Source organism: Phyllostomus discolor, chromosome 2 (assembly GCF_004126475.2).
Source record: "Phyllostomus discolor isolate MPI-MPIP mPhyDis1 chromosome 2, mPhyDis1.pri.v3, whole genome shotgun sequence".
NCBI lineage: Eukaryota > Metazoa > Chordata > Mammalia > Chiroptera > Phyllostomidae > Phyllostomus > Phyllostomus discolor.
The window spans coordinates 93,252,095-93,278,614 of NC_040904.2; the positions used below are offsets into that span (position 1 = coordinate 93,252,095).

Genomic DNA, 26,520 nt, shown 5'->3' on the forward strand with positions numbered 1-26,520 from the left:
AGAGTGCAGAAGCTGGTGATACATCCAAGTCTGAGCTGGCTTTTTCTTCCTAATTAAGTTGTCACTTAACAAAACAGTGGGGTTTTCTTCCTTACTTGCTTTGATTTTAGTTTGTGTGTGTGTGTGTTTTCTCTTTTGATTACATACACACAAAAACCACTAGCTCCCACAAACATTTCTACCTCCTGCCACAACTGACCTCAAGCATTCTTCTGTGCACACTTCTATTTACCTATCAAAGGGCTTCCCAGTAACACCAAAATGCCAAAAATTCTGGGTTTTATTATTTTAATGTCATTCTTCAATTACTGTTTGCACATTTAATATTTCTTACGTTAAATCATAAATAAGGGACAAACATTAATGGTTAAAAATAGGGAGCTTAAGCTTGAATAGGAAAATATGTGAGACTGGGGGAAATAGAAGCATAAAAGCTTATAGATAGCCCATAGAGATAAGACCAGTATGGTGATTTTTGTGACACTTCCTATAATGAACTGGACAGAAGACACAAGCATGGCCAAATAGGGAATCATTGGCAAGCCCAGCAGCCAATCTAAAAAGCAAAGGTCGTGCTTAGATACTTCTTAAAAGTATGAGTTTATGGAAGTGGAGATGTATATGAGCCTCCACTTCCTTGTCTTTTTTAAGAGGTATTTTTGAGCACTCCACCAAAGTAACATGCTTACTGTAAGTTGTTCATATTTTGAAGAAAAAACCTTGTATTTTTTTAAATTAAGGAGATAAATTGTAACTGAGAGCAATATGGCAAGCCAATATCCACCCAATATCTGAGTCACTCTGGGCAAATTACTTATCTCTCAGCACCTCCCTTTTGTTGTCTTTAAAATGGTGATGATGGTAGTAGCCACCTCAGAGAGGTTAAAAAATTAAAAATTTTGTAAAGAACTCAAAAGAGTGTCCAACACACTGGAAGTTTCCAGGAACCATTAGCCAACAGTAGTGATAGCAGTATTAGCAGCAGCAACTGCAGCAGTAGTAACAGTGACCGGAGAACTGGCAGTAGCAGCAGTGGTGGTAATAGTATTAGTACTTGTTTTTTTTTTAATTTTTTAAAAATTCATTTTTTATCCTCACCCAAGAACATTTTTTAATTGCTTTTAGAGAGAAGGGAAGGGAGAGAGAGAAAGAGAGAAACAATGACGTGAGAGAGAAACATCAGTTGGTTGCCTTCTTGCACATGCCCAGACTGGGGATCAAATCTGCAACCTGGTTAGGTGCCCTGACGAGGAATCAAACCCATGGCCTTTTGGTCTACAGGACCGTGCTCCAAGCAACTGAGCCACACCAACCAGGACAGTATTAGTATTTGTTATAGTAAATAGTAGCAGCAGCAGAAATAGCAGTAGAGTACCATGCTGTAACTATGACCAAAACTATCCTAGATAAAAAAAAGTCAAACTGTAGACATCATCTTCCCATAACACTGTTATTTTGCTCAAAAGATCTAATCTCTCATACTTAAGAGTCTAAAAGTAACCTGTTTCTATGCCTTGAAGTTGGATAAAAAGTATAGATGGTGCTGATCCCTGTCACTGTGGGTAAGCTCAAGAACAGACAGAAAACATCTACTTTCTTTATAATGATAAGAAATATACTAAGGGGTCTCCAAGCCTAGGAGCAGTGCCAAGGAGTCTGCATTCTGCCTCGCCTGCCAAGAAGGCTGCATTAGCCCCAAGGTGTTGCTGTCCAGCTGAGCCATCGAAGTGAGGAAGGAAATTGAGTCTCCAAGTCCATCAGATTTGTGTCTCATCACTTGGCTAAATATTTTGAACTTGGGATTTAATTATTTTTCTTCATGAAGGAAATGAATGGGCAAACAAAAGAGAAACATCAAGCCTATAAAATTGGCTTGCAAAACTGTGAATGTTTTTACTGCCCACCAGTGGAAATGAACAACTGGATGGAGAGAGTTGATTGTGATGAACAATGAATAGTTTGAGGTTTTTTGTTCTTTTACATGGGTTACACACTGCAGCATTAATGTAAACTATAATGAACTATGTTTTCAATGAAGAAATGGAAATATATTTACAATGAGGGTATTAAAGAATATTCTCAGTTATGTGTCATCACTGAAAATATATTTCCCTGCAATAATACAAGAGACAGGCAAGTGAACTCACAGATATTTTTGCCTGTATTGTGATACAAGCAATCTCATCTCTCAGAAAGAAAATATTGGTAAGAAATTCCCACCAGCCCCACAACATGCCAGATGCTTGGCCAAGCTCAGGAAGCACTGAAGGAGCATTGTCCTGTGTGCCACAGATGAGCGTGGCTGCTGGAAACACGGTGGCGCTGCTATGTCAGGGCCAGAAACTGCCTGGATACCTGCTGAGATGTGATTTCTGCTCTCTTTGTTCAGCTCCGCCTAACTCTCACAAATGGACAAACTTAGTGGGACAGTGCCTTTCCTAATAATGAATGAGAAAGGCGGGAGATCTTCTTCTCTGATGCTTGTGGTGGGGTGGCTCCTGATGACCCCCAGACTCTCAGAAGAAAGAGTTCACTCTCCTTGTTACAAGGAGTACATCACTGGAAAAGTTTGAGGAGCATTCTTTTAGAGACTTCTTTTCTCTCACAGACAACCACCACTTGGCAATAGGTATACCTATTCTACCTCCTGAATATCTCTCAAAATATCCGATCTTCATGCATAGCCCTAATTCATGTTGTCATCATTTATTGCTTCAAGGAGTGCAGCAATTTCCTTTCTATCTGGGCTTTTTCTGCCTATAGTGAGGATATTGCTAGCTGCTATAACAAATAAACCTCCACATAACAGTGCCTTAATCACAGACATTTGTTCCTGATGATTTTGTTCAGTGAAGGTCTTCCTCACAGTGATTTCAGGACTCATGCTCCTTTGTTCTTGGGATTCTGCAATGCTCTCAGGCGAGAATCAACAACTTTTCTCTGAAGTGCCAACACAGTGAATATTTTAAGCTTTGCCAGCCATGTAGCCTCTGTCAAAACCGCTCAGCTCTGCCATTGTAGCCAAAGCAGCCACAGGCATACCCAAATGAGTGTGACTATGTTTCAATTAAATTTTACATATGAACACTGGAATTTGAATTTCCTAGAATTTTTACCTATCATGAAATATTATTTTTTCTTTTGATCTCCCCTCCACTAATTTAAGAATCATTCTTAGTTCAAGGGCCATATAAAATCAGGTGGCAGGCATTTGGCCTGCAGGCCATAGTTTGGTGACTCCAGTATTAGAGTGAAAAGAATATCAAATTTAAAATATTGTGCCCTGATAACTCAGACCACTTAGAGTTGTGCCGTGTCCTTTTGTTTTAGCAGCTGGACTAAAGTGTTTGCCTCTTTGCTTTTCCTTTTCACAGACTCTGGAACGATGGCGGTGTCCCATCCCATTGCTGCCAGCACCCCTGAAGGGAGCAATTATGGGGCAATAGGTATTTCCTACAAGTCTATTCATGGAAGTGTTTCCTAGTTCTTCAGAGAGTAGGATACACAAGTCCTCCAGCCACTAATAACTAGGAGAGTGGGCAAGGCAGTCATCACATAAGTTTGCATTGTCTTTATAAGATGAGTTGGTTGGATGATCTGGAAGGTTCCTTCCAATTTTAATGTTCTCCAGTTTTGTTTTTCTATTTCTTGGATCTGCTAGCCACACTTGAGCAGAATTCTCTTTGATGGTTGCCATCAACTCCCAAGGCCCCAATGGGGATTTTTTCATACCCAGCCTGACTTCAGGACTAAAAGGTGTGTCACAGTCTGACGTCAGGAAACCCAACCTCAATCAACCAGTTGTTCTATTCTCAGGTTTCAGTGGATTCAGGGCAATCTGAAGACTAAGGCCGAGGCACAGGTGAACACGGCTGAAGCCTGACAGTCTTTCCTTTCAGCTAACTTCATGGCTGAACCTGTTCACTGCCTCCAGTCACGCACATGTCCCCCTCAGTGTTCATTACATGCCTGAGAGGAACAGAACCGTGTCCTGTTCAGAACCTAGCTGTGTCCTTTGAGTAGGAGTGCTCTGCTGCTGCCATGCACTCCCATGATGCTTGTGGCCCTGTGAATGGTGACATTCCCACTTCGAAATGTCAGTGTAGAGGGACTGGGCATCCTGTGTTCCTGCCCTGTTATTCTGTAACTTTAAGAAGCATGTGGGCTCAGTGCAGGAGACTTATTTCTGGCTCTGCGAGAACAGGGCTTATTTTTTTTTGTTGTTTTGTTTTTTGTTTAACTATCTGAACAGAAGAAATAAAGCAGAAGGTAGGCTCAGCTCATGTGTTCATCAAGCTGCACAAATTCCCATCTGCTGTGGGAAACATTCACGGGAACACAAGGATTCTTCTTCCCGAGAACATTCATTATGTAACCTTAGACGCAGCATGTGGGGGATTTCTGTGTATAAATACCTCATGCACAGGCCATGTATGGATGCTGGATATGAATGTGCTTGTGCATACCTGTGGTAGATGTGAAACATATCTATGTGCATGTGTATGTTTATAATCATTATGTTCATATTTTAAATATGAAACATGAAATTTAGCTCATTATCTTTGCGACCAATAGTTAACAGAATAGATGTCTTAATATCAAATGTCTTTATTATTCTTAATATGTATTCAGCCCTAGAAATAGACAATTTAAATATAAAAATAGGAGAGGAAGAAAATTAAAAGTTCATTGAGGAGGAATTGAGAGAAAGCTCCTGTGTTGTGGATAAAGAGTTTGTTTTTACTAACATTTTAAAGTGTGAGTCGGCACTGTGCTTTTGCAGAGAAGAATGGGCTCCCTGGGTTCTTCTTGGCTTAGCAAGGCAAATGAGCGTTCTCTGTTTCAGGCGGGTCAAGCTCCAGTCCTGGCAGGCAGATGTCTTCCCCTGAACGGGGCCAGCCATGCCAGTCAGACACGGACAGCTCTGTGGAGGAGAGTGACTTCGACACCATGCCGGACATTGAGAGTGACAAGAACGTCATCCGGACCAAGGTACCTCTGCCTGGCTATGGTCTCTGAGAGGCGGGGAAGTTCCGCAGTTAAACACAACTTCAGCAATGCCTTAGTTTCCTTTATTTTTTTCTCTTCGGGAGAAGTCACGTTTCCCAGAGGGCTTTTTGGGTAAAACATAACTATAGACTAAAAGCAGTACTCTAATTAGCTTTCCTTTCTGGAGGAAAAAAATGAGAGCATTAAAACACCCTCGGGGTCTGAAGTGACAGCTTGAGGACAATAAAGGAGGAAGGGATCCAACCAGATGGAAGAAAAGATTCATTGAGGGGTGGAGCTGGAAAAACGTTCTGGTTCTGTAATATCATCCTTCAGGAGTAAAGTTGTTTTCTCTCTGGCGCACATGTATTATACTGTATCGTATCTGGTAAGGGAACTGAAGGTGAATGCATGGCTCTAGTCCTGCAGTTCCAGAACCACTGTGTGGACGTCTCCAAAAACTGGGAAATCAGCTACTGAGATATGAGAAGCCTGTGGCCCCCAGTCATTTTCCCACATCAGCCAATCCTTAATATTCCAAGAGAAATACTGGGATTTTTATTAAGGTATCCTGAGACAAGCAAAATTAAGAGAAAAATCTTCTTAAGTAATTTTAATCCCTAGTAAGGGATTAAACTGAAATTTGTAAAGTTCTCCTTTGTATCTGGTGCAAAAAAAGAAAAAGCAAGTACAGTTTTGCATTCTCTTTGTTTTTGGCTTCCTAGGTGTTCCTTTACCTGTCAGATTTGTCCAGGAAGGATCGGAGAATTGTCAGCAAAAAATATAAGATTTATTTCTGGTGAGTAGGTGACCAGGAGGGCCATAGTTGCCTTCATTAAAATTTAAATTCTCATTGTATAAGGTAGTGTCACTTGTATCACAGGTTTCAGCGTTTGGTGGGGCACAAGTATAGGTGTGTTAAGGGTCCATGCCACATTCCACAGGAAAAACAAAAAGAAACTACAAAAGGCAACTGGCCCTAACTTAAATAAATACATAGGAAAAATGAGAAAAGTAGTGGACTCCCATGTGAGTAGGAAGCCCACTAAATCCTCTTCCAGAAAGCTAATGTAACAGTGACATTAATGTCACTACCGTTAGCATGAGACATGCTAAACTACAGCCATCCTCTCTTCTCCTCACCAGGCCTTGCTCTTGGAAGAACCAGTGATTGCAGGACTAGATGCCTAGAGCATCTCCAAGTAGCTGGAAACCACCCTGGGAGATAATACTACCAGCCCTTGACAAATAGATTCACGATGGTCAGACGCATACATGCAACCTCTCCCTTCAAGCCGAGAGGCTGAGCTGCCTGGCAGGGACCCTCCTTCTCTCCCCTCAGAACCCCCAGGCTGACACTGTGACAGATCTTCCCATTCTCTACTCTTCTCAATTCCAGCCCCTTTAATTGGATACAGATATTAGAGGGAAACGAGGGACAATGGGGGCCACGTGGAGTTTCGTAGTGTGACCTTCATTTTAGACCTGAGGAATCTAAGAGAGCCACATCCCTTCATGTGATCCATCCCCCATTACTCACATTCCGATCACTTTTACTCTAACAGCATCTTTAAGACACAGGTTCTCATTAATGATTTGGTTAAGCCAGAAGCAACTATTATTCACACTGTTTTACAAATGACTGGAGAAATGAGAACCACATTATCAGTTTCTGACTGCCTCTGTGGGTTGACTAGGGAGTTATGGGGTGAGAGCATTCTTTTTTTAAAAAATTGAACAAAGATTCCATTGTCCATTTGGAAGTGACTATTTCTGGCTCTTCCTGCCCACACAGGAACATCATCACTATCGCCGTGTTCTATGCACTACCTGTGATCCAGCTGGTCATCACCTACCAGACGGTAAGTGCTGCCCTGAAGCCCACCCGAGCCTTCACACTGTGTGAAGAGATCTTTGCTGTGGCATACAGAGGAAGGCATAACTTGGGACTGGTCCAAAAATTAATTTCCCACTTGGGTTCTAATTGGACTTCACCAACGTTTTATCTTCAACTGACCTTTAAATCTAATTCCCAATTGTTTTATCACAAAGGGATCTGGGACCACTTGTTATTATTTTGTCTACCAGTCTTGCATTCACTCAATCATAGTATCTATCAGTTGTGTTGTTTATTTACCAGTCTGAGCTTTTGACCATCATGGGATAATGAGTGAGGTAAATAAAGTTCCAGAATGAAACAAGGAAATAGGATGTCTCATGTAGCCTGTGCCCTCTCACTAAGGGGAAAATGTTTTTGTTGTTGTTGTTGTTGTTTTTGTAAAAGTAAAAACAGCTTCATAAAGTGTTAAATAAAAAGAAAACAAAATAAAATAAACAAACGAAAATAATCATTGAAACAGCTCGAGAATCCCTACCACTCCTTCATAGAACCCAAGGGCCTAGGCTGCTGAAGTGACCTCTGGTACCTATTCCACGTGAGAAGCCCATTTAGAACAGCACCAGGCTGAAGGTGTTTCTAATGCAGTGGCTCTCAAACCTTGCTGTGGATTTAAATCATCCGGGGAACTTTTAAAAGTCCCAGTGTCCAAGCTGTGCCCAACAGCAATTAGATCAGAGTCTCTGAGAGTAGAACTAGGCATCAGTATTGATTAAACTCCCTGTGATTCCAATGTATAGCCAAGTTTGATAGCCAATGGTCCAATAATATTTAGCCAGTTTTATACTTACTACATGATGCAGACAAGGACTTTATGAGGTTTGAATACCACAGTTTGTAATCTAAATATTCTCTGAATACTTTGCGGCCCTGTCAGACATAGATGTGCTGTGGGCTGGGAAGGCTCTTAATGACAGAGAGGTGATGAGTATGGATAACCCACCACCATGTCCTCATGTCTACCTGCCTATGGATATCATTTCCCAGAGGATGGGACAGCTTCCCCTCCTCCCAGCATTCACCTAGAAACTAGGACACATCGTGACTGTCCTAACAGGCACATCCAGTGAAACTGCTTTTATCATGAGAACAAAGGAAACATACTCAGTTGAATTGTACCTTGAGGCCATATAATGAGGAAGACAGAATATTTCAATTCAAAGCAAGATGGTGGCAATTTTGTGCCCCTGAAACCTGTATACTTTTGTTAACCAGTGTTACCCTCAATAAATTTAATAAAAAAGAAAAGTAAGTAAATAACTGAAGGAGACTTGCCTGTGCCGTGTAAAGGTGGCAGATAATGACCCAGCCCTGATGAGAAGGGGCTCTGGTGACACTAAATCGCTGGCAGTGTATCATCACTGGGAGCGGTGCTTGCTCTCTGTGATTCCAGGCTTGGCTCAGGGGATGGAGGAGAACCGCATCTCCTTGCTCTCGATTTTGCAGGTAGTAAATGTCACCGGAAACCAGGACATCTGCTACTACAACTTCCTCTGTGCTCACCCCTTGGGCGTCCTGAGGTAAGTATAGTCCATGGATTCCCCATGAGGCCTTTGGAAATGCCTTTCTGTGTAATGCTGTGATTTTGGTTTTTAAAAATACTAAAAACATCTATGGATAACTACCCCAGTCGTGAATAAAGAGGAATGAAATCAAGAAGTTGAAGCTAGGTATGCTTCTCTCATCCCTGGATTATTCCCAAGAATAATCAGCTGAGGCGAGGGCAGGGACATTTTTGAAAACATCAGGTCCCTAGTTGTGATGACATTCTTCCATGGGTCTGAGCTGCTACCACATGCAATCAGTTAAACAAGCTCATAAGAAGGTGGCATTGTTATCATCGCCCCCCTTTTTAGGTGACGATGCAAAGACTCAGAAAGGTGAGGACTTGCTGAAGGTCCCTCAGCTGTTAGTGATGTGGGTACTTGAACCCACACTTGCTGACCTTGAGACCACACTGTAGCCACAAGAAGTGGAAAGAGCATGTGCCTGGAAGTAGGGAACTTGGCTCCTTGTTCTAGAACTGAACTAGCCTCAGTTTCCTGAATTAAAGCCACGGGTTGTGACCGGTAATGCTTGTCCTGAAATCCACACCTGCAGAGCTGAGTGTTGACACATTAAAGGGGTCCATCTAGGTGAATTCCCTCTCACAGTGTAGCTGAAACACTCAGCCAAACTGCCTATTTTTGGATTCATTCTGTGCCCATGCCATTAGGACCAGAGAGGTTGGGAGGGTGTGAGGGAAGCCTGGTGGGCACCCTGAGAGGAACAAACACATCTAACATGCTAAGCATCCTAAAGTGAAAGATTAAAAGTGACCTCTGGTAATTTCCCAGTCCTGGAATCTTATGAAAAGGCTAGTGGTGGAAAACACGAATGCTCAGTTCCCTTGCTGATTCTTGCATTCATTCTTGAAATCTCTTTGATTGCCTGAGTCTGTCATGGTCTCTCTTTCTTATTCCTTTAGTGCCTTCAACAACATTCTCAGTAACGTGGGACACGTGCTCCTGGGCTTCCTCTTCCTGCTGATAGTCTTGCGCCGGGACATTCTCCATCGAAGAGCCCTGGAAGCCAAGGACCTCTTCGCCATAGTGAGAAGAGGGTGGGGAAACTGGAAGTGGGAGCTAAGAAGGGTTATGGTTCCTGTCTCGGTCTGCAAAAGGGAAGGACATCTGGCCTGATGGTGATGATGGGTGGTGATGCTTGAGGCCAGAGTCTTGGGTTTCCAGGGTCTGTGGCTACGTCACTCCCTGGTATCTTTCTGTTGACCAGGCTTTCTCCTTTTTCAGGAGTATGGGATTCCCAAACACTTTGGCCTCTTCTATGCTATGGGCATCGCGCTGATGATGGAAGGAGTGCTCAGTGCTTGTTACCACATCTGCCCTAATTACTCCAACTTCCAATTTGGTAATCAGAATGCACATTAATTACATAGACTTCAATTAGGGGAGTCTTATCCTGGGACCCTTCCAAAAATACCAAGGTCATACATGCACGTGCAAGAATTAAATGACATTTTACATAAGCTAGAGTGATCGGAGTGCACCTCACCACAGGGCATGGTTTCCACATTTTGTACCTTTTTTTCTCTCTGACCACCTTTTAGACTAGAAAACCCTCAACACTGAGTGACGATCTCGTGGCTGCATCTGTAGGTGGGCCATGGGCTATGCACTGGGCAGCAAGTTGGACAAAGCTCACCAACAAGTGTCTGTAAAGGTCCCTCCCGTGTAACTTGGCCTACTTCAGCAGTTAGACTGCTTCATGATGCACATAATAGAAAATCCAACTCAAATTGAATTAAATAATGAGGACATTTATCAGCTCACCATCTGAAACTACAGAGGCGGACAGGACTAGTGGCCCCGGCTCCTCTTCTCACACGCTGCTTTGAGTCTCAGGCTACCACGGAACTCACAGTGGCAAATAGAGCTGCAGCAGGTCTGGCTTCCTGTCTCTGCTCCACAGTGTCTGGAGGACACAGCAAGCTGGTTTCCAGGAGCCTTCATTTCAGAGCAAGGAAACTTCTATTCTAACACCCCCTGCAAATAACACCCCCTCACACCTCAATAGCTTAACCAGTCATGAGCTCATCCCAGACTCATTCTCTGTGCGCTGATTAGCTCAGGCCTGGGTGGCCACAGAGGCTGCCACATCACCTTCAGATGGGTGGGACCCACCGCTGGTACCAGAGGTGGGATTAGCCTTCCTGGAGCAAACTGGCTGGAAGGGTGTACATTTATGAACTGAAAACAGGGCTAAGAAACCTGAGTTAGTACTGAGATGCTGTCAGGAAGGAGGGCGGAAGAGCTGGTGCTGGGAGTATGCAGTTAACAATGCTCTTCACAGTCAAGAGTAAGGATTTTTAAAGCAGTCATATTTATGTTTGTGCTTTAGCCTCTGGCTGGTAACTGAGACACCACAGAAATTCTCTGTCACATTTTAATTCTTTAATATTACAAAACACTTTTAATAGGGAAAACTATACAGAACAATATTACTCACCACCCTGAATTAACATAAGCCAATATTTGAAAATATTTGCCCTACATCTACTTTTTAATGAATAAAATATTGTGGAAAGTTGAAGTCTTCTTTTGAACTGCTTTCCAAATTTTTTCCCCTCTTTCCTTCCCCAGAGACAACAACTATGATTAATTTTGTGTTTATTCTTGCAGTTCATTTTTATAGTTTACTACATTTACAGTAAATTGATATTAATTTACCACAGTGTGTTCTGCAACCTTCTTTTCTCATCCAACAATATGATTTCAAGATTTATCAACATTGATCAAGGACAGCTAGTTCATTCATTTTTTATTGTATTTTTTCCCATTACCATTTAGCCCCCTTAGAGCTCCCCAACAAATACCACACTGTGGTCCATGTCCATGAGTCCTTTTTCCTTTTTGCTCAGTCCTTCCATATCCTAACCTCCCCCTCCCCTTAGCTGCCATCTTGCTCTCTCTCTGTGATCTCTATCTAGTCTGTCTTTATTTTGCTTTTTAGTTCAGTTTGTTCATTAGATTTCACATACGAGTGAAATCATATGGTATTTGTCTTTCCCTGACTGGCTTATTTCACTTAGCATAATGTTCTCTGGGTCCATCCACATGGACAAAGGGTAAAATTTTGTTGCAAAGGGTAATATTTTCTTCTTTCTTATGGTTGAGTAGTATTCCATTGTGTAAATATCCCATAGTTGTTTTATTCACATATCTACTGCTGGACACCTGGGCTGCTTCCATATCTTGGTGATTGTAAAAATACTGCAATGAACACAGGGGTGCTTATGTTCTTTCAAATTAATACTTTGGGTTCCTTCAGATATATTGCCATAAATGGGATCACTGGCTCAAAAGGCAGTTCCATTTTAATTTTTTGAGGTATCCCCACTCTGCTTTCCACAGTGGCTGCACCAGTCTGCATTCTCACCAACAGTGCAAGAGGGTTTCCCTTCCTCCATATCCTTGCCAGCACTTGTTGTTTGCTGATTTATTGATGATAGCGTTTCTGACAGGTGTGAGGTGATATCTCATTGTAGTTTTAATTTGCGTTTCTCTGATGATTAGTGACATTGAGCATCTCTTCATGTCCATTGGCCATGTGTATGTCCCTTTAGAGAAGTGTCTATGCAGGTCCTTTGCCCATTTTTTAATTAAACTGCTTGGGGTTTTGGTTTGTTTCTTTGTTTTTTGGTGTTGAATTTTATAAGTTCTTTATAAATTTTGATTGTTAGACCCTTATCAGTTGTATCAGTGAGTATGTTCTCCCATTCCATGTGTTGTCTTTTTATCTTGTTGATGTTTTCCTTTGCTGTGCAAAAACCTTTTTAGTTTGATGTAGTCCCATTTGTTTATTTTTTCTTTTGTTTCCTTTGCCTGAGGAGGTACAGATGATAAAAAATTTCTATGAGAAATATCCAAGATTTTGCTGCCTATGTTTTCTTCTAGGATTGTTATGGATTTGGTAACATTTAAATCTTTAATTCATTTTGAATTTATTCTTGTGTGTGGTATAAGAAGATGGTCTAGTTTCACTTTTCTGCATGTACCTGTCGAATTTTCCCAACACCTTTTATTGAACAAACTCTCTTTAGCCCATTGTATGTGCTTGCTTCCTCTGTCAAGTATTGACTATGAAGATGTGGATTTACTTCTGGGCTCTCTATCCAGTCCCATTGATCTATGTGTCTGTTTTTATGCCAGCATCATGCTGTTTTGATTACGATGGCCTTATGGTATGTAGGTTCATATTAGGTAGCATGATTCCTCTAACTTTGTTCTTTCTTGGGATCACTGTTGCTATGTGGGGCCTCTTGTGTTTCCATATAAATTTTTGAAATATTTGTTCTAGTTCTGTGAAATACATCATTGTAATATTGATAGGAATTGCTTTGAATCATAGATTGCTTTGGGTAGTACAGACATTTTAATAATGTTAATTATTTCTATCCATGAACACAGTATGTACTTCCACTTTTTATCTTCTTCAGTTTATTTCTTCAGCACCTTATAATTCTCCAAGTACAAGTCTTTTACATCCTTGCTTAGGTTTATTCCTAGGTATTTTATTCTTTTTGAAGCAACTATAAATGGGATTGTTTTCTTAATTTCCCTTTCTGTTAGTTCATTATTGGCAAATAGAAATGCAACTGATTTCTGGATGTTAATTTTGTATCCTGCTACTTTGCTGAATTCATTTATCAGTTACTGTAGTTTGTTGGTGAAATCATTGGGGTTCTCTATGTATAGTATCATGTCATCTGCAAATCAAGACAGTTTTACTTCTTTCTTTCTAATTTGGATGCCTTTTATTTTTTTCTCCTTGTCTGATTGCTGTGGCTAGGACTTTTTGTACTACATTGAGTAAGAGCAGTGGGAGCAGACATCCCTGTCTTGTTCCTGATCTTAAGGGGAACACTGTAGTTTTTGCCCATTGAATATGATGCTGGCAGTGGGTTTGTCATATATGACCTTATTATATTTAGGTATGTTGCCTTTAATCGCACTTTGCTGAGAGTTTTTGTCTTAAATAGGTGCTGGATTTTATCATTTCATTCATTTTTAAGAATTGTCATATTCTGTACAAAAATATACCACAGTTATCGATTCCTCTATTGAACAACCTTCAGATGTTACCAATATTTTGCTGTCACAGACAGTACTGTAATGAACATCCTTATGTACAGTTCTGTGTACTTGTGAGAGAGGTTTCTGGAATACCTGGAAGTAGAATTTGGAGTCACCTGCAGTGGAAGGTATGCATCTTCAGTTTTACCAAAAACTGACAAGTTTCTCTCCAGAGCATTAATTCCCACCCTTGCTAGCTGTGTGAGATTTCCCATTTCCCCATATCATCAGTGGTATGTGTTATTGTCAGACATTTAAATTTGGTACTAGATTTTTGAGTAACATGGAATATTACATTGTTGTTTGAATTTGCATTTCCATAACTCTCCTGCAGCTAAGCCACATTTAATTTCTAGCTGTTTTTCATCCCTAGGCTAGAAAGCTACACAGGAGTAGCAGTCAATGTGGTTATATTTCAGGATGCCGAGAAGGCCCTCCCACACTCATTTCATCATCACTCTGCTTTAACTGTCACGAGTAGGGCTTCTCCTGTCATTGTTGTGGAACACCAGCATTGTACCCCTGCAAGTGGGAATAGTCACTTGTTTCTCCTGTCATCAGATAATTTTCTTCTGTAAACTAGGAACTGCTTTGAGGGGGTTCAGAAGTGGAGTGTGTGGGGTTTGCCTAGAGAACAAACCTGGGGGGCAGGCATGGTAGAGGTCTCCACAGAGTCTGAGGGCAACAAATACTCCAAGGCCTGAAGGGAGGGGGTTCTGCCAGGCCACAGGCAAATCTGACTGTTGCCTGATGGTCTTGGCTCCTCCTGTGGGCCCGCAGACACATCCTTCATGTACATGATCGCTGGCCTCTGCATGCTGAAGCTCTACCAGACCCGCCACCCGGACATCAATGCCAGCGCCTACGCCGCCTATGCCTCCTTCGCCTTCGTCATCACACTCACCGTCCTCGGAGTGGTGCGTCCCAGCTCACAGCCTCAGCCTCCCTTTCGAAAAGTACCCTCTTGAGAGGTTTTTTGTTGTTTGTTTGTTTCTTAGAGCTCAAGTTTCTGTTTCTTGGAAGAGAACTAAATTAATCATAATCCTTGGTTCATGACACTGTCATCATTGATCCATTCATGGCATTTTATATAGTTACTTAGCTAGTGACTTTATATGATGTAATTGGCACCTGTATAACTATCCCTGAAGAGTCTCAGTGTAAAGCTGGGACTTGACTCATGTGAGACTGGAATGGGGATGTGCAAGAGTGCAGAGACTGGCTTAAAAAATTAGAAACCACCTTCTGACTATGCACAAACAATGTTAGTTGCCTGCAGCTATTTGAAGAGCAGCAGCCCCCAACTTTAAACCCACTGTCCCTTCAGCATTGTTGTTCAGCTGCCCCACCTATTTCTTCCCGTTTTCATTTTTAGCCAGGTAGCCACTCTTTTTCCTGCCCTGGGTGTGGTAAGGCCCCGTGAGTTCAGAGAAGGGGTGGGAGGGGACCAAAATGCATGCACAGCTCAGTTTTTGATTCCTTATGCAGATATGAGACAGAGCCGACTTTACAAAGTTCTCTGGGAAGAACCCCAGATGAAGGTAACCTCCGGCTTTACTCCTAGGTGTTTGGAAAAAATGACGTGTGGTTCTGGCTCATCTTCTCTGTGATCCATATACTTGCCTCCCTGGCCCTCAGCACCCAGATCTACTACATGGGTCGTTTCAAGATAGGTGAGTTGCCTATTACTCTAGATTAAACTATGAGGACATTGTTTTCATTGATCCTAAATAGAAGGGTTACTGGTCATTGTGAATGCATGCTCTGACTTCTGTGTTGTGTTTAATAGCATACATTCTCTCTAAAAGCTTCCTCTCCTTTATTGGATTGCAATAAACTGTTATCACTAGTTCCAGTCACCTGAGAAACTAAGCTTACCATACCTGAGAGCTGAGGCATACCTCCAGTTCCAAGTGCCAAACACTTCACAAACCACAAAACTTTGACAGCGTATTTGCAGAACAGTATGATTACCATATCACTCCTTCTACCTACCTAGGGGATATTTTTCAATTTGTAGCATTCAAAAGGAACATTTCTTTAACCATGCTAAAAGGTTACCAAGAATGAATTATATATTGTTTTCAAATTGTGGATCTGGAACTTTCTGAGACCAACTGGTCAATCTAGAGGCAAGATGCCTCCTGAAAGCCCTGTGGCCGTGCGGACAGCAGAAGGACACTGCATGTTCCAGAAGTCAGCATCTGGTCTGCCGTTGGTCAGTCATATACATGGGAGCAGGTTCAAGTCGTATCAGGGCATTCACATTTCATCAGTCATTTTAAGGTCCATGAAGTCAGACTTACATATGCTTTTTCCATGTCAAGTAAAAATATTATATATAAACAAAGCCCTATGCCTAACATTTGCCCAGCCCAAGGCAAGATTGCAAATAAACACATACCATGTGTATAAAGACTTGAAAGTGACGAGGCAGACTTAAAATGATTAAATACATGGAAGGAAAACTGGAAGAAAGTTCAACAAATTGATAAATATAGTATACCTTTGTTATAACCTACAGTCCAGGTTCAAATTTAGAATTCTTGGATCTTCAGAACATAGCTGTACAGGAGAGCTGGTCCCCAGTCTTGCTTCTTTTCTCTGCCCACCTCCACCTCTGTCCTGCGTCTTACGGGGTCTCACAGGCATGCATATTATATAGACACCTTTGTGCAACACCCAGGTGGCCACTCCTTGCCCCTACAAGTGCATACTCTAGTGGTGCCATCTGCCTGCAGGAAGGTAGACCAGGGAATGGGGCTGTGCAAACTCCGACAGCAGGCTCAAGGCCATCTGGCAGAAAATTATGGTGCCCAAGAATTCAGAATGTGATCTAGAAGGAGAACAAGTAGTCCCATTGCCCTTCAGACTCTGCACTTGGGGGAATGAAGGGCTCTAAAATATAAACCCTCTCTTGCACAGGTCTCAGAGTGATTCTACATAAACAAGTGGCTTGTTTAAGAGTAGGAGACCAAGTAAAACATTTTCTTCTTTTGGCAGTTTAGGTTCCTTTTTGGCACAGTCAGTGGGTTTGCCCTTGACAGTAACATAGCCAGTGCACCTCCAAATCCCCCAGTGGAAGGAAGCATCAATAGCTGGCTGTGTAGGGTATTTGGTTTGGTGCGCTGGTCATTTCCCATCCTCCAGACTCAGAAGCAAGTTCAGTCTAACAAAGCCAACTTTCAAAAGGACGGTAAGTTGAAGCACTGTTGTTCTGGGTTCTCCCAGAGTTGGAAAGATAAACTCAATGCAGATACGGTAGTCCCCCACCCCCTGTCCTCAGAGGTTGTGTCCCAATTGCCCTGGTGGGAGCCTGAAACCACAGGTAGCACAGAACACTGTATATACTCTGTTTTTCCTATGCATACATACCTATGATAAAGTTTAATTTGTAAATTAGGCATGGTAAGAGATTAATAATAACAACCAATAATAAATAGAACAATTATAACAATTACTGTAATAAAAGTTATGTGAATGAGGTCACTTTCTCAAAATATCTTATTGTACTGTACTCACCTTTTCACTTCAAGAAAGCACTTTACGGCTTCTCTTCGGCATTTCCTCATTGCCAGCAGCAATACTCTTGTGCTTTGGAGCCACTATTCAGTAAAATAAGGGTTACTTGAACACAAGCACCAACGTACCATGATGGTGCATCTAATAACCAGGGTGGGTCTGAGCGAGTCACCGGCAGGTGGGGTGCACAGTGCGGAGACGCTGGACAAAGGGATGAGGCATGTCCCGGGCAGATACATGGGACTCTCGAGATCTTACCATGCTACTCAGGACAGTGTACAATTTAAAACTTATAAACTGTTTGTTTCTAGGACTTTCAGCTTAATATGTTCAGACCCCAGCTGACCGCAGGTGACTGAAACTGTGGAAAGCAAAAGCATGAACAAGGGGGACCACTGTGTGTGCAGTGGTGACCACTAGTACATAGAGGAGCTTTGACTACATTCATACCTCCTTTACCACCTACAGTCTTGCAGTGCTGACTTAGCTTACCTTTATTTTAAAAAGGAGAAATGGAATACATTACCACCACATAATATATCTGTCAGGATCCGAATAGAAAAAAGCTATCACACAAAGATGGACAAGAATTTATTCACAAAAGGACTATTCGTAAGGCAGTGGCAAGGTTGGGAAGAATGAAAGGGATAGCACAGTAACCCTGGGTGAGTAGCTGAGAAGTTTTACTCTCCATAAGGCCCAAAGGACGGGTGGGAAGTGGTTACCAAAACTCAGAAACAGAGCATCATGGGGAGGGAGCCACTCTGAAAGGAGCAGTGACCTTTGGCTAGCAGACAGGGGCAGGGCATGAGTCTCCTGCTGGCATCTCCCATTGTCCAAATCCATGGAGGGCAAGGAAATCCACTGATGTCCATACAGTGAGCCCCCCCAGGCATGGTGCAGGACAGAGAGGTGTGTGGTAAGTAGGTCTGAAAGGGCAGATGGGAGACAGCCAGTGTCTAGCTTAACTGAATATTTTCAAGTTCCTTACCCAGGAGTCTTCCCCAAGTAGTTATGGACTTATCAGAGTCAAAAGGACAACCGTTTATTCCATTGTGACAAAGATCACATCTAGATTTAGTTGAAGGGCAGGAAGTTGAGTTAGTGGACAGAGTGGTTCAGGCTCCTGCCTGCCCATTTCAAAAGCTATCCTTACTTTCTCAGGTCACATGCCCCTCTCTCTGTGGCCCCCAGGTCACACGTGAAAGCACATGTGGACACAGGAAAGGCAGCAGCAGTGAGGCAGGGCACTTCAAAATGGACAGAAAGCCGCAGAACTACTTGCCCGGGTCACTAATGTGCTGCCAGAGCCCAGAAAAGACCACAGGAGTGCCCGTGAGAGAGGATGGACTGACTGGAAGTTGTAAGCCTACACGGAAGGAGACAGAGAGACGGAACAGGCTGGCTCTGTCCTTGAGCAATAGTAAACGTCTGAGTGTCTGGGGCAGGCAGAAAAGTTCTGTTCTTTATGATGAGCAAACATTACTTCTATAATCAGAAAATAATGTTCAAGCCATCCCTTTAAAAGAAAAATAAAATGACCAGTAGTTTACCTGTTGGCTACCTGCTTACAAATCTTTCTTTTTCTCATTTCTCCTCTGCTTTCCACTGATTCAGATGTATCTGACACAGGTAACGTTCAGCGGCCCTTCTCAGGGTTCTCGATTGTTTTCTTAACAAAGCGGCCCCCCAGTTGTCCTGCCAGCTCTGCTCCTTGAACACCTCCTTCCAGGGTGGGCAGGCTCAGTGGTGGGTGGGCCAGGGCGAGGCGCAGAGGCAAGGGCCACTCCAACCCAGCCTGCGCCCCTCTTCTGCATGATTGCTGGGCATGCCCCACTCTCCTTCTTCCCACTGTGTATCTGACAGTGTAGCAAAGGCTGGTTAAATTGGCCCCAGGGGTAGCGTTCACAACAGAGCTGGGACACTTTTGCACCGAATGCTTGCCCCGCCGTGCACGGGATGTCTGCAGGGTGGGCGGCTCGGAGAAAGTCCCACCTGTGATACTGGCTCTGTTCCTGCGGCAGTTCTAACACGAACACTCACTGTGCTTCATGCTATCCTTTGGAGGAACTACACTTTTAAAAATCTTTGCTGTCTTTCTCCCCCCATCTTAATTAAATTCCTTCAATGATTGCTTCAGTACAGGTTTAGGTTTTCTGAACCTGCTCAGTAACCCCCGTATCCCTTGGTTCAATTCTTACTGACTCGTAACCACACTGAGTAATACAGATTAGAACTTTTACAAGCTAAGATTTCCCATCCTCTAGAGAGAGCACATGTTTTAAGGTGGGCTTGGGGGGCCCCATAACACCTCCGCTCTCGGGGAAGCACCGCCGGAGTAAACTGTAAACAAAGGGAAACGTAGCCGAAGGACACTGTGGAAGGCTTGGCCAGCCGCCCAGATTATCTGTGACTGCCGGCTACTCCTGCGCATCCTGCGTGCCTTTCTGCCGCGTGACCCACAGAGGTGGCACACTTTCTATGAAAGCGGCTGATGTGGGCGTCGCTTTTTAAAGCAAACGTTAATCATGCACCTCTTAGGTGTAAAGCACCGTTTTTATAGGTGAAGACAACATCATCCTGACCCCAAAAGCTTGGGACACTAGGGAGCATTTTGATTATCTCTTACTGAGCCTTCTTACCATGCGATCGTGTCATCGGCAGATTTGGGGATGTTCCGGCGGGCCGCCATGGTGCTCTACACGGACTGCATCCACCAGTGCAGCCGCCCTCTGTACATGGTACGTGTGCCCCTGGCTCTGGCCTGTGCCAGAGAGTGGGGAACCGCAGGAGGGGCAGGCCCGCGCAGCCACTCGGGCTCCCCCAGTCCAGAGGGCCAGACAGCCCAGGGTGGCTGAGGTCCAGTCAGGGGGAAGAAAGAAGCATGTTGCTTACTCTTCTTGTTCATAAAAAACAAGCTGGGATGGTCCCATTTTTGAACATGAAACATTGCTGTAGTGTAGAAAGAGATGCACGTGCATGTGTGTGTGTGTGTGTGTGTGTGTAGAAAACTACTATTGAACAGTGATCTTAGCTGTGGCGGTGTCCCGGTAAATAACCATCCAAAGAGGTAAGCCAGTTTCACTGTGTCACTGAAAGGGGGCACTATTAATAATTGCACCAGGACGGCAGGCATAAACCAGACTGTCTCAAGTAAACTGGGGCCTATAGCCACTCTGGTCACTTTCATTAGGAACCTATACTTTCTACATTATACACGTGTTTGATTTTTATACATTGTTTTTTACCATGAGCAAGGGTATTTTTTAAAAGATGCGTTTATTGCTTAGTGGTTGAAATACAACTTTTAAAAATTCTCCATTACTGTTTCCGGTACATTACACACTTGTACATTGAGCAGGGGACTCAGGGCCCTGGTCACAGCTGTGTCTCCGCTCGCTGGCCCTCGACCTCGGGGAAGCCACGTGCCTGCCCCCCCCCCCCCCCCCCCCCCCACCCCCCACCCCCGGCGCCCTGACCCGACCTGGACCCAGAGTGGCGCTCAGAACCAGTGGTGCTGCTTGGGCCTGGCACTCAGGAGCTCACTGAGTTCCTGCTAACAGTGTATAATCGAAGGATTTTTACAAAAAGTAATGTGGGAACCCCTTAGCTTACTAGAGCTTGGATAGGAGCTCTGGGTTCTGAAAGTGGAGGGAATGGAAGCTGAGGGTTTTTCAAGGTTTTCCTTCCTCCTCTTTCAGGACAGAATGGTGTTGCTCGTCGTGGGGAATCTGGTTAACTGGTCCTTGTAAGTAATTTTAGGAAAATATGTCTTTTTTTAAATTAATGACTGTGACACTGTGGTTTAGCTTTCTTTTGCTGTCATATGAAGGGAAAACTCATTTCAACCAGACAGGAAGTATGATTCTTAATGGTGCATCCATTTATGGGAGCTTTCCAATCCTTAAAATTGAATGTTCTGAAGGAGGTATAATCAGTTAAAAGTTACTCATATGTTAAAGAGGGGTGTTTTTTTTCTTTTTAAATTCCCCTCCTTGCAAAAATGAGAGTGGGAAAGCGAAAAAGTCAATAATGTTACAAATCCACCCTCATGGCTGCAAAGTAATTCCTGCCCATGTGCATAGCGCCCTCTTTGGACTGATCTACCGACCCAGGGACTTCGCTTCCTACATGCTGGGCATCTTCATCTGTAACCTGCTGCTCTACCTGGCCTTTTACATCATCATGAAGGTAAGCGAGGTGGCTGGGGGCCTGCAGCGCCCCCGCCCGCCCGAGGCCGGCAGTGTGGACGGCAGCCTCCGCTTCTCGCCTGCAGCTCCGCAGCTCTGAGAAGGTCCTCCCCATCCCGCTCTTCTGCATCGTGGCCACCGCTGTGCTGTGGGCTGCTGCCCTGTACTTTTTCTTCCAGAATCTCAGCAGCTGGGAGGTAAGAGAACAGTTTTCTTTTCCAACATGATATTCTCTCTCCATCCTGCCTTTTCAGCATCCTGCCTCCCTCTCTCCGTGTGCTTGTTGTTGCTAATGTTTTTGGTATCTCTAAAGCAAAAGCTTTCTCTAAAAGCTTTACCATCTCGATGAAGGGCACGTTGTCATCGTTATCAGGGTAGCACTCCTAAGTGTATAAAGCCCACACTCTGCAAATTTGATCTTCCGTGTGTGTTATGTTACAATCCTGTTCTCAGAGAATGTTTAACATATGCAGAAACCTTGATTAGTGTGTCTTCTCTACCTTTCTCATCATAATCATCATCTAAAAACAAATGCCCTGGTGCAGGTGTTCATACATCCACCTCACAGACTGGAAAGCTGAGGCCTGGGAAATTAGTGCTATTGCTCGGGCACAGAGCAGGGAAGTCTCCACTCCATCTTCACAACCACCTCGATTGATTGTAGAACGTTTTCATCACTCCAGAAGTAACTCCTCAATTCTCCTGAACACCTTACCCCTGGGCAACCACCAACCTATCTTTTGTCTCTGTAGATCTGCCCATTCCAGACAGTTCATATGAGTGAACTCATATACCATGCGGCTTTGGAGTCTGACCTCCTTCACTTAGCATAGTGTTTCCTACATTCATCCGTGCTGTAGCTGTATCAGTACTGCATGTCTTTTTCTTGCTGTGCAATGTTTGCTTGTGTGGGTACACTGTGTTTTATCTGTTCACTCATCAGTTGATGGACAGTTGGGTTGTTTCCACTTTGGGGTTGTTATGAACGATGCTGCTGTGAACATTTATGTACAAGTGTGTGTGTGTGACTGTGTGTTTTCTTGAAAGCTAAGTTTCTGAGCCAGGCGTTTGCATTTGTGTAGCTTTGGCTGCTCAGCGCTCTGCACACCTGAGCTGTGGGAATGCACGCCCACCTCCCGCCTCACCTTCCCGCAGGGAACCCCGGCTGAATCCCGGGAGAAGAACCGGGAATGTATCCTGCTGGATTTCTTTGATGACCATGACATCTGGCACTTCCTGTCTGCCACTGCCCTGTTTTTCTCATTCTTGGTGAGTTTATAACACCTTTTTTTTTGTTAATTTCTTCTCTCTTGAATCCTGTGCTCTTTTTTTCTCTTCCCCTCTTCCTTACACCCTGTTTTATATTCCTCTCTTAATTTCCCTTTTCAATCCCTCAGTGTAATTCAGTGTACAGATTTTCTCTTAATGTTGTTTATCTTTTGGTTCAATGTTTATTATTTTTCTTTACTCTTCAATATTTTAAGACACAGACTGACAAAATGGTTTTCCTTAAGCTGCACAAAGTTCGGGCTGAATTGATCATTGGAACTCATGTGCCCAGAATGCCCCAGGCATCACTATGGGCATCCATTAAAATTTCAGTAACATTAGGTTACTCCTTCCTATGCTAGACTCACATTCCTCCTCCTCCTCCAGCCTCACGGAATAGCTTACACATAACTTACAAATTCCTGGAGTAGCTTAGGATAGCATCCAGGCCTCTGTTACCTTCTAACCAGTTGGTTCCTAATCTTCCCTTTAGTCCCTCCATTTATTTTTACCCCAACATTTTCCCAGAAGCCAAACGTATTATAAGATCCTGGGGTGAAACCTCCTGGACTCCTTTCTTGTTAATTTTGATTTTCCCAATAGAAGTCCGTGGCACCTGTACAGGTTCAGTTGACAAATAACAGGAGCAGGTGGCCAGGGCTCCCAACACTGTGGGGTTTAAGCGTCTCTGCCAGCCTTATAACCTCAAAAGCGGAGCAGGGCTGCCCCCGGGTGGCCAGTTTTGGAGGTTTAATCTCTACAATCATTCTTCAAGGCTTTTATGTTTGAGTTGCTTTCATTAGAAAGAGATGACAAAAGTGGCGTGGAGGGTCCCAGTGGAGAGAGCGGCGGTGCTGGGGTGTAAACGTGGAGGAGGAGGGTACGCTTTCTGTGTGGCAACACTTTCTGCAATAAGACTTCATTTCCTTTAGGTCTTGACCTGAATGGTCCTTCTCATAATGATTTCCCCAGCCACCCTCTCAAAATTATTTTACCTCTTCCACCTTATACTTCCCATGTCCTCTCCATGATTTAATTTTTATCCCTAGTGCACATGACCATCTAACATAGTATACTTAGCACATATTTCTATCTGACACACTACACATACTTTACTCATGTATTTGCTTCCTATCTGAAGCCCTCGCTCGCATGCAAGCCCCAGGACGGTGGGATGTTTTGCCTCTTTCATTGCAAGCTGTATCTCCAGCACCTAGAATAGCACATGATAGACCCGTGATAAATATTTGAATTAATTAATAAATGAACTGTGTATGATAATACATGCCTGTTGAGAGATTGCACAGCATTGTAGAAAGCTGCAGAAGACATGAAAATGAACAAGGGCACTTGGAGGTTCTGTCTGTGTGAGTCTCCGAGAGAAAGCAGCTACTCACTGTGGCTGTGACTGTGCGTTCGTTTCATTTCTCTGCCCCTCACCTTTCAGGTTTTGTTAACCCTGGATGATGACCTAGATGTGGTTCGGAGGGACCAGATCCCTGTCTTCTGAGCCTCCAGCTTTAAGAGGGGGAAGAGGGAGCCATCGATCTTGGTGCTGTTTCATAAAAACACGTGGGGCCTACAGCACAGGACCCACTGCCAAATGCTCCGCGCAGCCCTCGTGGAGTCGGCTCTGCCCACACTCGCACGCACCGGGAGGGCAGGAGCAGAGGAGATCCAAATCTGCACGAAGAGGGGGAAGAAAGGAAGCTGTGGACAGGGGCAAGTCCTGAACAGTGGAGAAAGCCCCATCCCCTTATGCTGCAACTCTGAAACCAGAGAAACACTGCATCCGTCAGTTTGCTGTCTTGGGACCCCACCACCTCACCTGGGACTCACCAGCAATGGCAGAATGATGCTGCACTTTTCCCTCCAGCCACCCCCAAGCCCATGAAGGCCAGCAGCCCGGATTCCCCGCCCAGAAACTTAGGTGGGCCCCTGTGCACCTTTGCGACATCTGCTGCTCTAGACATCTCTAAGCACCAGCTCGCTGCTCCAGGGTTCTGGGATGTCGTGATGCCTTGAAGTCTGGTAGCCGGTGGACCCGAGGCCCTACCCCACTAGGATAGATGTTTTATCAGCAGCAGCTTGTCACCTCCTCAGAAGGAATGCTGTTTGTTTCCCCCAGGCTCCTCACCTCTTTAGGGAGGCTCTGGATTGGGCCTTGTCATACACTCTTCCTAACTCACCCCTGGGACCAGGGCTTGGGTGCTTACTTCTTCCTTAGTGTCTTCATCTCACTGCTGTGTGCTGACCCTATAACTCAGGCTCTGCCTTCTCGAGAAGAAGGGACCAGGCCTTGTTGCTCCACAGACCCGCTCTAAGATGACAGGGAGAGTGAGAGAACTTTTTCTACCAGCAGGAGGAGCAAGAGAAACGACCGACAGTGCTGAGAGAGAAGGGATGTCAGTCAGCATCAAGCAAACAGGCCCCACCCTAAGGACTTGGGCTCCTGGAACTAACGCAGCCGCAGCTGAGGCAAAAGCACTTCCGCCTGCCTCCAGTCTAACCAGCACAATTCTGTGCCCACAGCACCTTTGGGGGAAGGAGTGAGTGTTTAGCCAGGGATGCGGCACTAGGGGTCCTCTCCTACTGACCGGGCCTCTTGGTGGCCACTTTATGCCTCCAGACTTTCTCCCTGGAGTTCTTAAGAAGTGACTCTCAGGATGAATGCATGTCACTGTAACTCCCTAGTTTTCAAAGAGCACAGAGGATTTAGGATTGTCTTGCTTGCACCTAATAATTCTTGTGGTCTCCCCAGCAAGGCCTTGAAGGCCCAGCAGCCCACTTCCCTCCTCACCGTCTGGCAGCTCGGCCCCAAGAGTCCCATTCTGACCAGGCTCCTGGTTGCCTGCGTACAATGGAACTGGGAAACGTGCTCGCTAGTGTGCACACACAGATGCATTTGCCCATGGAACTGAAGTCATCTCTCACCTCTGCTTTCCTGATCCTTCATCAGAGAAACGGGTCAGCCATTCTTTTTTAAAAAAAACTGTTATCCCCTCTCTGAAAAATCTGCATAATGTTCAAAACACATTTTGGAAGTTGAACAGCAAAATTTGCCTCATTTAAAAAACACAAAGATGCTGTTAATGAAGTATTTTATTATTTTATCAAATTGGTAATTGGTCTTCTGTTACTCTTTATTCCTTAAAAATTGTTGGCATCCCATCCTGGGGACAAAATCCTTGCCTCATGCGATCAGAGTACAATCAGATAAGTTAATACTGGTGAAAAGTGTTCTATAAAAGAAAAACTCCCGTGCAAATGTAAAAATATTGTTGGCTTCCATAGGCCACAAGAAGGTGAGCTATCATGTGGTTGTGTTAGTCTAACATCTAAAAGAAATTTCAAATCTGTTTAACTATGGTTGATTTGAACCAATTCTTTTCTTTTAATGGGCTTATGGTTTCAAATCCCCTTAGAAAAGATCCACTAAGAAATGTAAACAAAGACTGTTCGAGAAGCCCCGTAGCCTGAAGTAAATAAACTCTAAGACTTGTTGCCCTTCGGAAGCTTGTTTGGGAGGCACGTCCTAGGCCGCGGGGAGGGGCCCGTAGAACCCGGTGAATTGGGCTGCTGTATTCTGGACCGTTTTCCCATGTCTGTGTTGCGTCGTAAACCCACACATTGTGGTCAGCTTTGTTCTCCACAGCAGGACTAGAAACCCAGCCCATTCTTCAAGTCTAAAGGTGCTCGTTGCTCATTCTTCCTGCGATGCCCACCTTGTGGTTGGAGGACTCAAGGAAACGGCTGGACTGCACCTGCGGGGTGGATAGGAGTGCGGGGTGGAGGGGCGAGCAGAGATTCTCAGGGCTGCCCGGCCCCTCGTCCCTCCATTCTTAGTGCAGTGCCTGTGCAACTTCTGCCTGAGCTTGTGGACTTCATTCACTCTCTAAAAGAACAGGGAAGGCAACTCTGAAAGCCTGTTCAGCAGAAGGGGAGCTGGAGAAAAACAGCCACCGAGAAGAGGCCGCTGGCAGAGCAGGCCCAGAGGTAACACGAGCAGTTCAGCTGGAGC

The 26,520-nt window shown here is 44.2% G+C and overlaps 1 protein-coding gene across 3 annotated transcripts in view; it reads left to right on the top strand.

Moving 5' to 3' along the window:
- Nucleotides 1–25,999, top strand: part of SIDT1 (SID1 transmembrane family member 1) — a 96,651-nt gene extending 70,652 nt beyond the window's left edge. Inside the window, exons 11-26 of one of the 3 annotated variants that reach the window (XM_028505176.2) lie at nt 3,375–3,446; nt 4,847–4,992; nt 5,715–5,788; nt 6,785–6,851; nt 8,333–8,406; nt 9,354–9,477; nt 9,676–9,793; nt 14,299–14,435; nt 15,083–15,191; nt 18,658–18,672; nt 19,705–19,781; nt 20,742–20,788; nt 21,126–21,231; nt 21,317–21,427; nt 22,386–22,499; nt 23,947–25,999. In XM_028505176.2, the coding sequence (XP_028360977.2) occupies nt 3,375–3,446; nt 4,847–4,992; nt 5,715–5,788; nt 6,785–6,851; nt 8,333–8,406; nt 9,354–9,477; nt 9,676–9,793; nt 14,299–14,435; nt 15,083–15,191; nt 18,658–18,672; nt 19,705–19,781; nt 20,742–20,788; nt 21,126–21,231; nt 21,317–21,427; nt 22,386–22,499; nt 23,947–24,009 (1,454 nt within the window). In that variant the 3' untranslated portion in view covers nt 24,010–25,999. Of the gene's footprint in view, nt 1–3,374; nt 3,447–4,846; nt 4,993–5,714; nt 5,789–6,784; nt 6,852–8,332; nt 8,407–9,353; nt 9,478–9,675; nt 9,794–14,298; nt 14,436–15,082; nt 15,192–17,054; nt 18,617–18,657; nt 18,673–19,704; nt 19,782–20,741; nt 20,789–21,125; nt 21,232–21,316; nt 21,428–22,385; nt 22,500–23,946 lie in introns of those variants that run through there. The other 2 variants (XM_028505175.2, XM_036018105.1) reach the window with 2 other exon arrangements.
- The last annotated feature ends 521 nt before the right edge of the window (nt 26,000–26,520 follow it).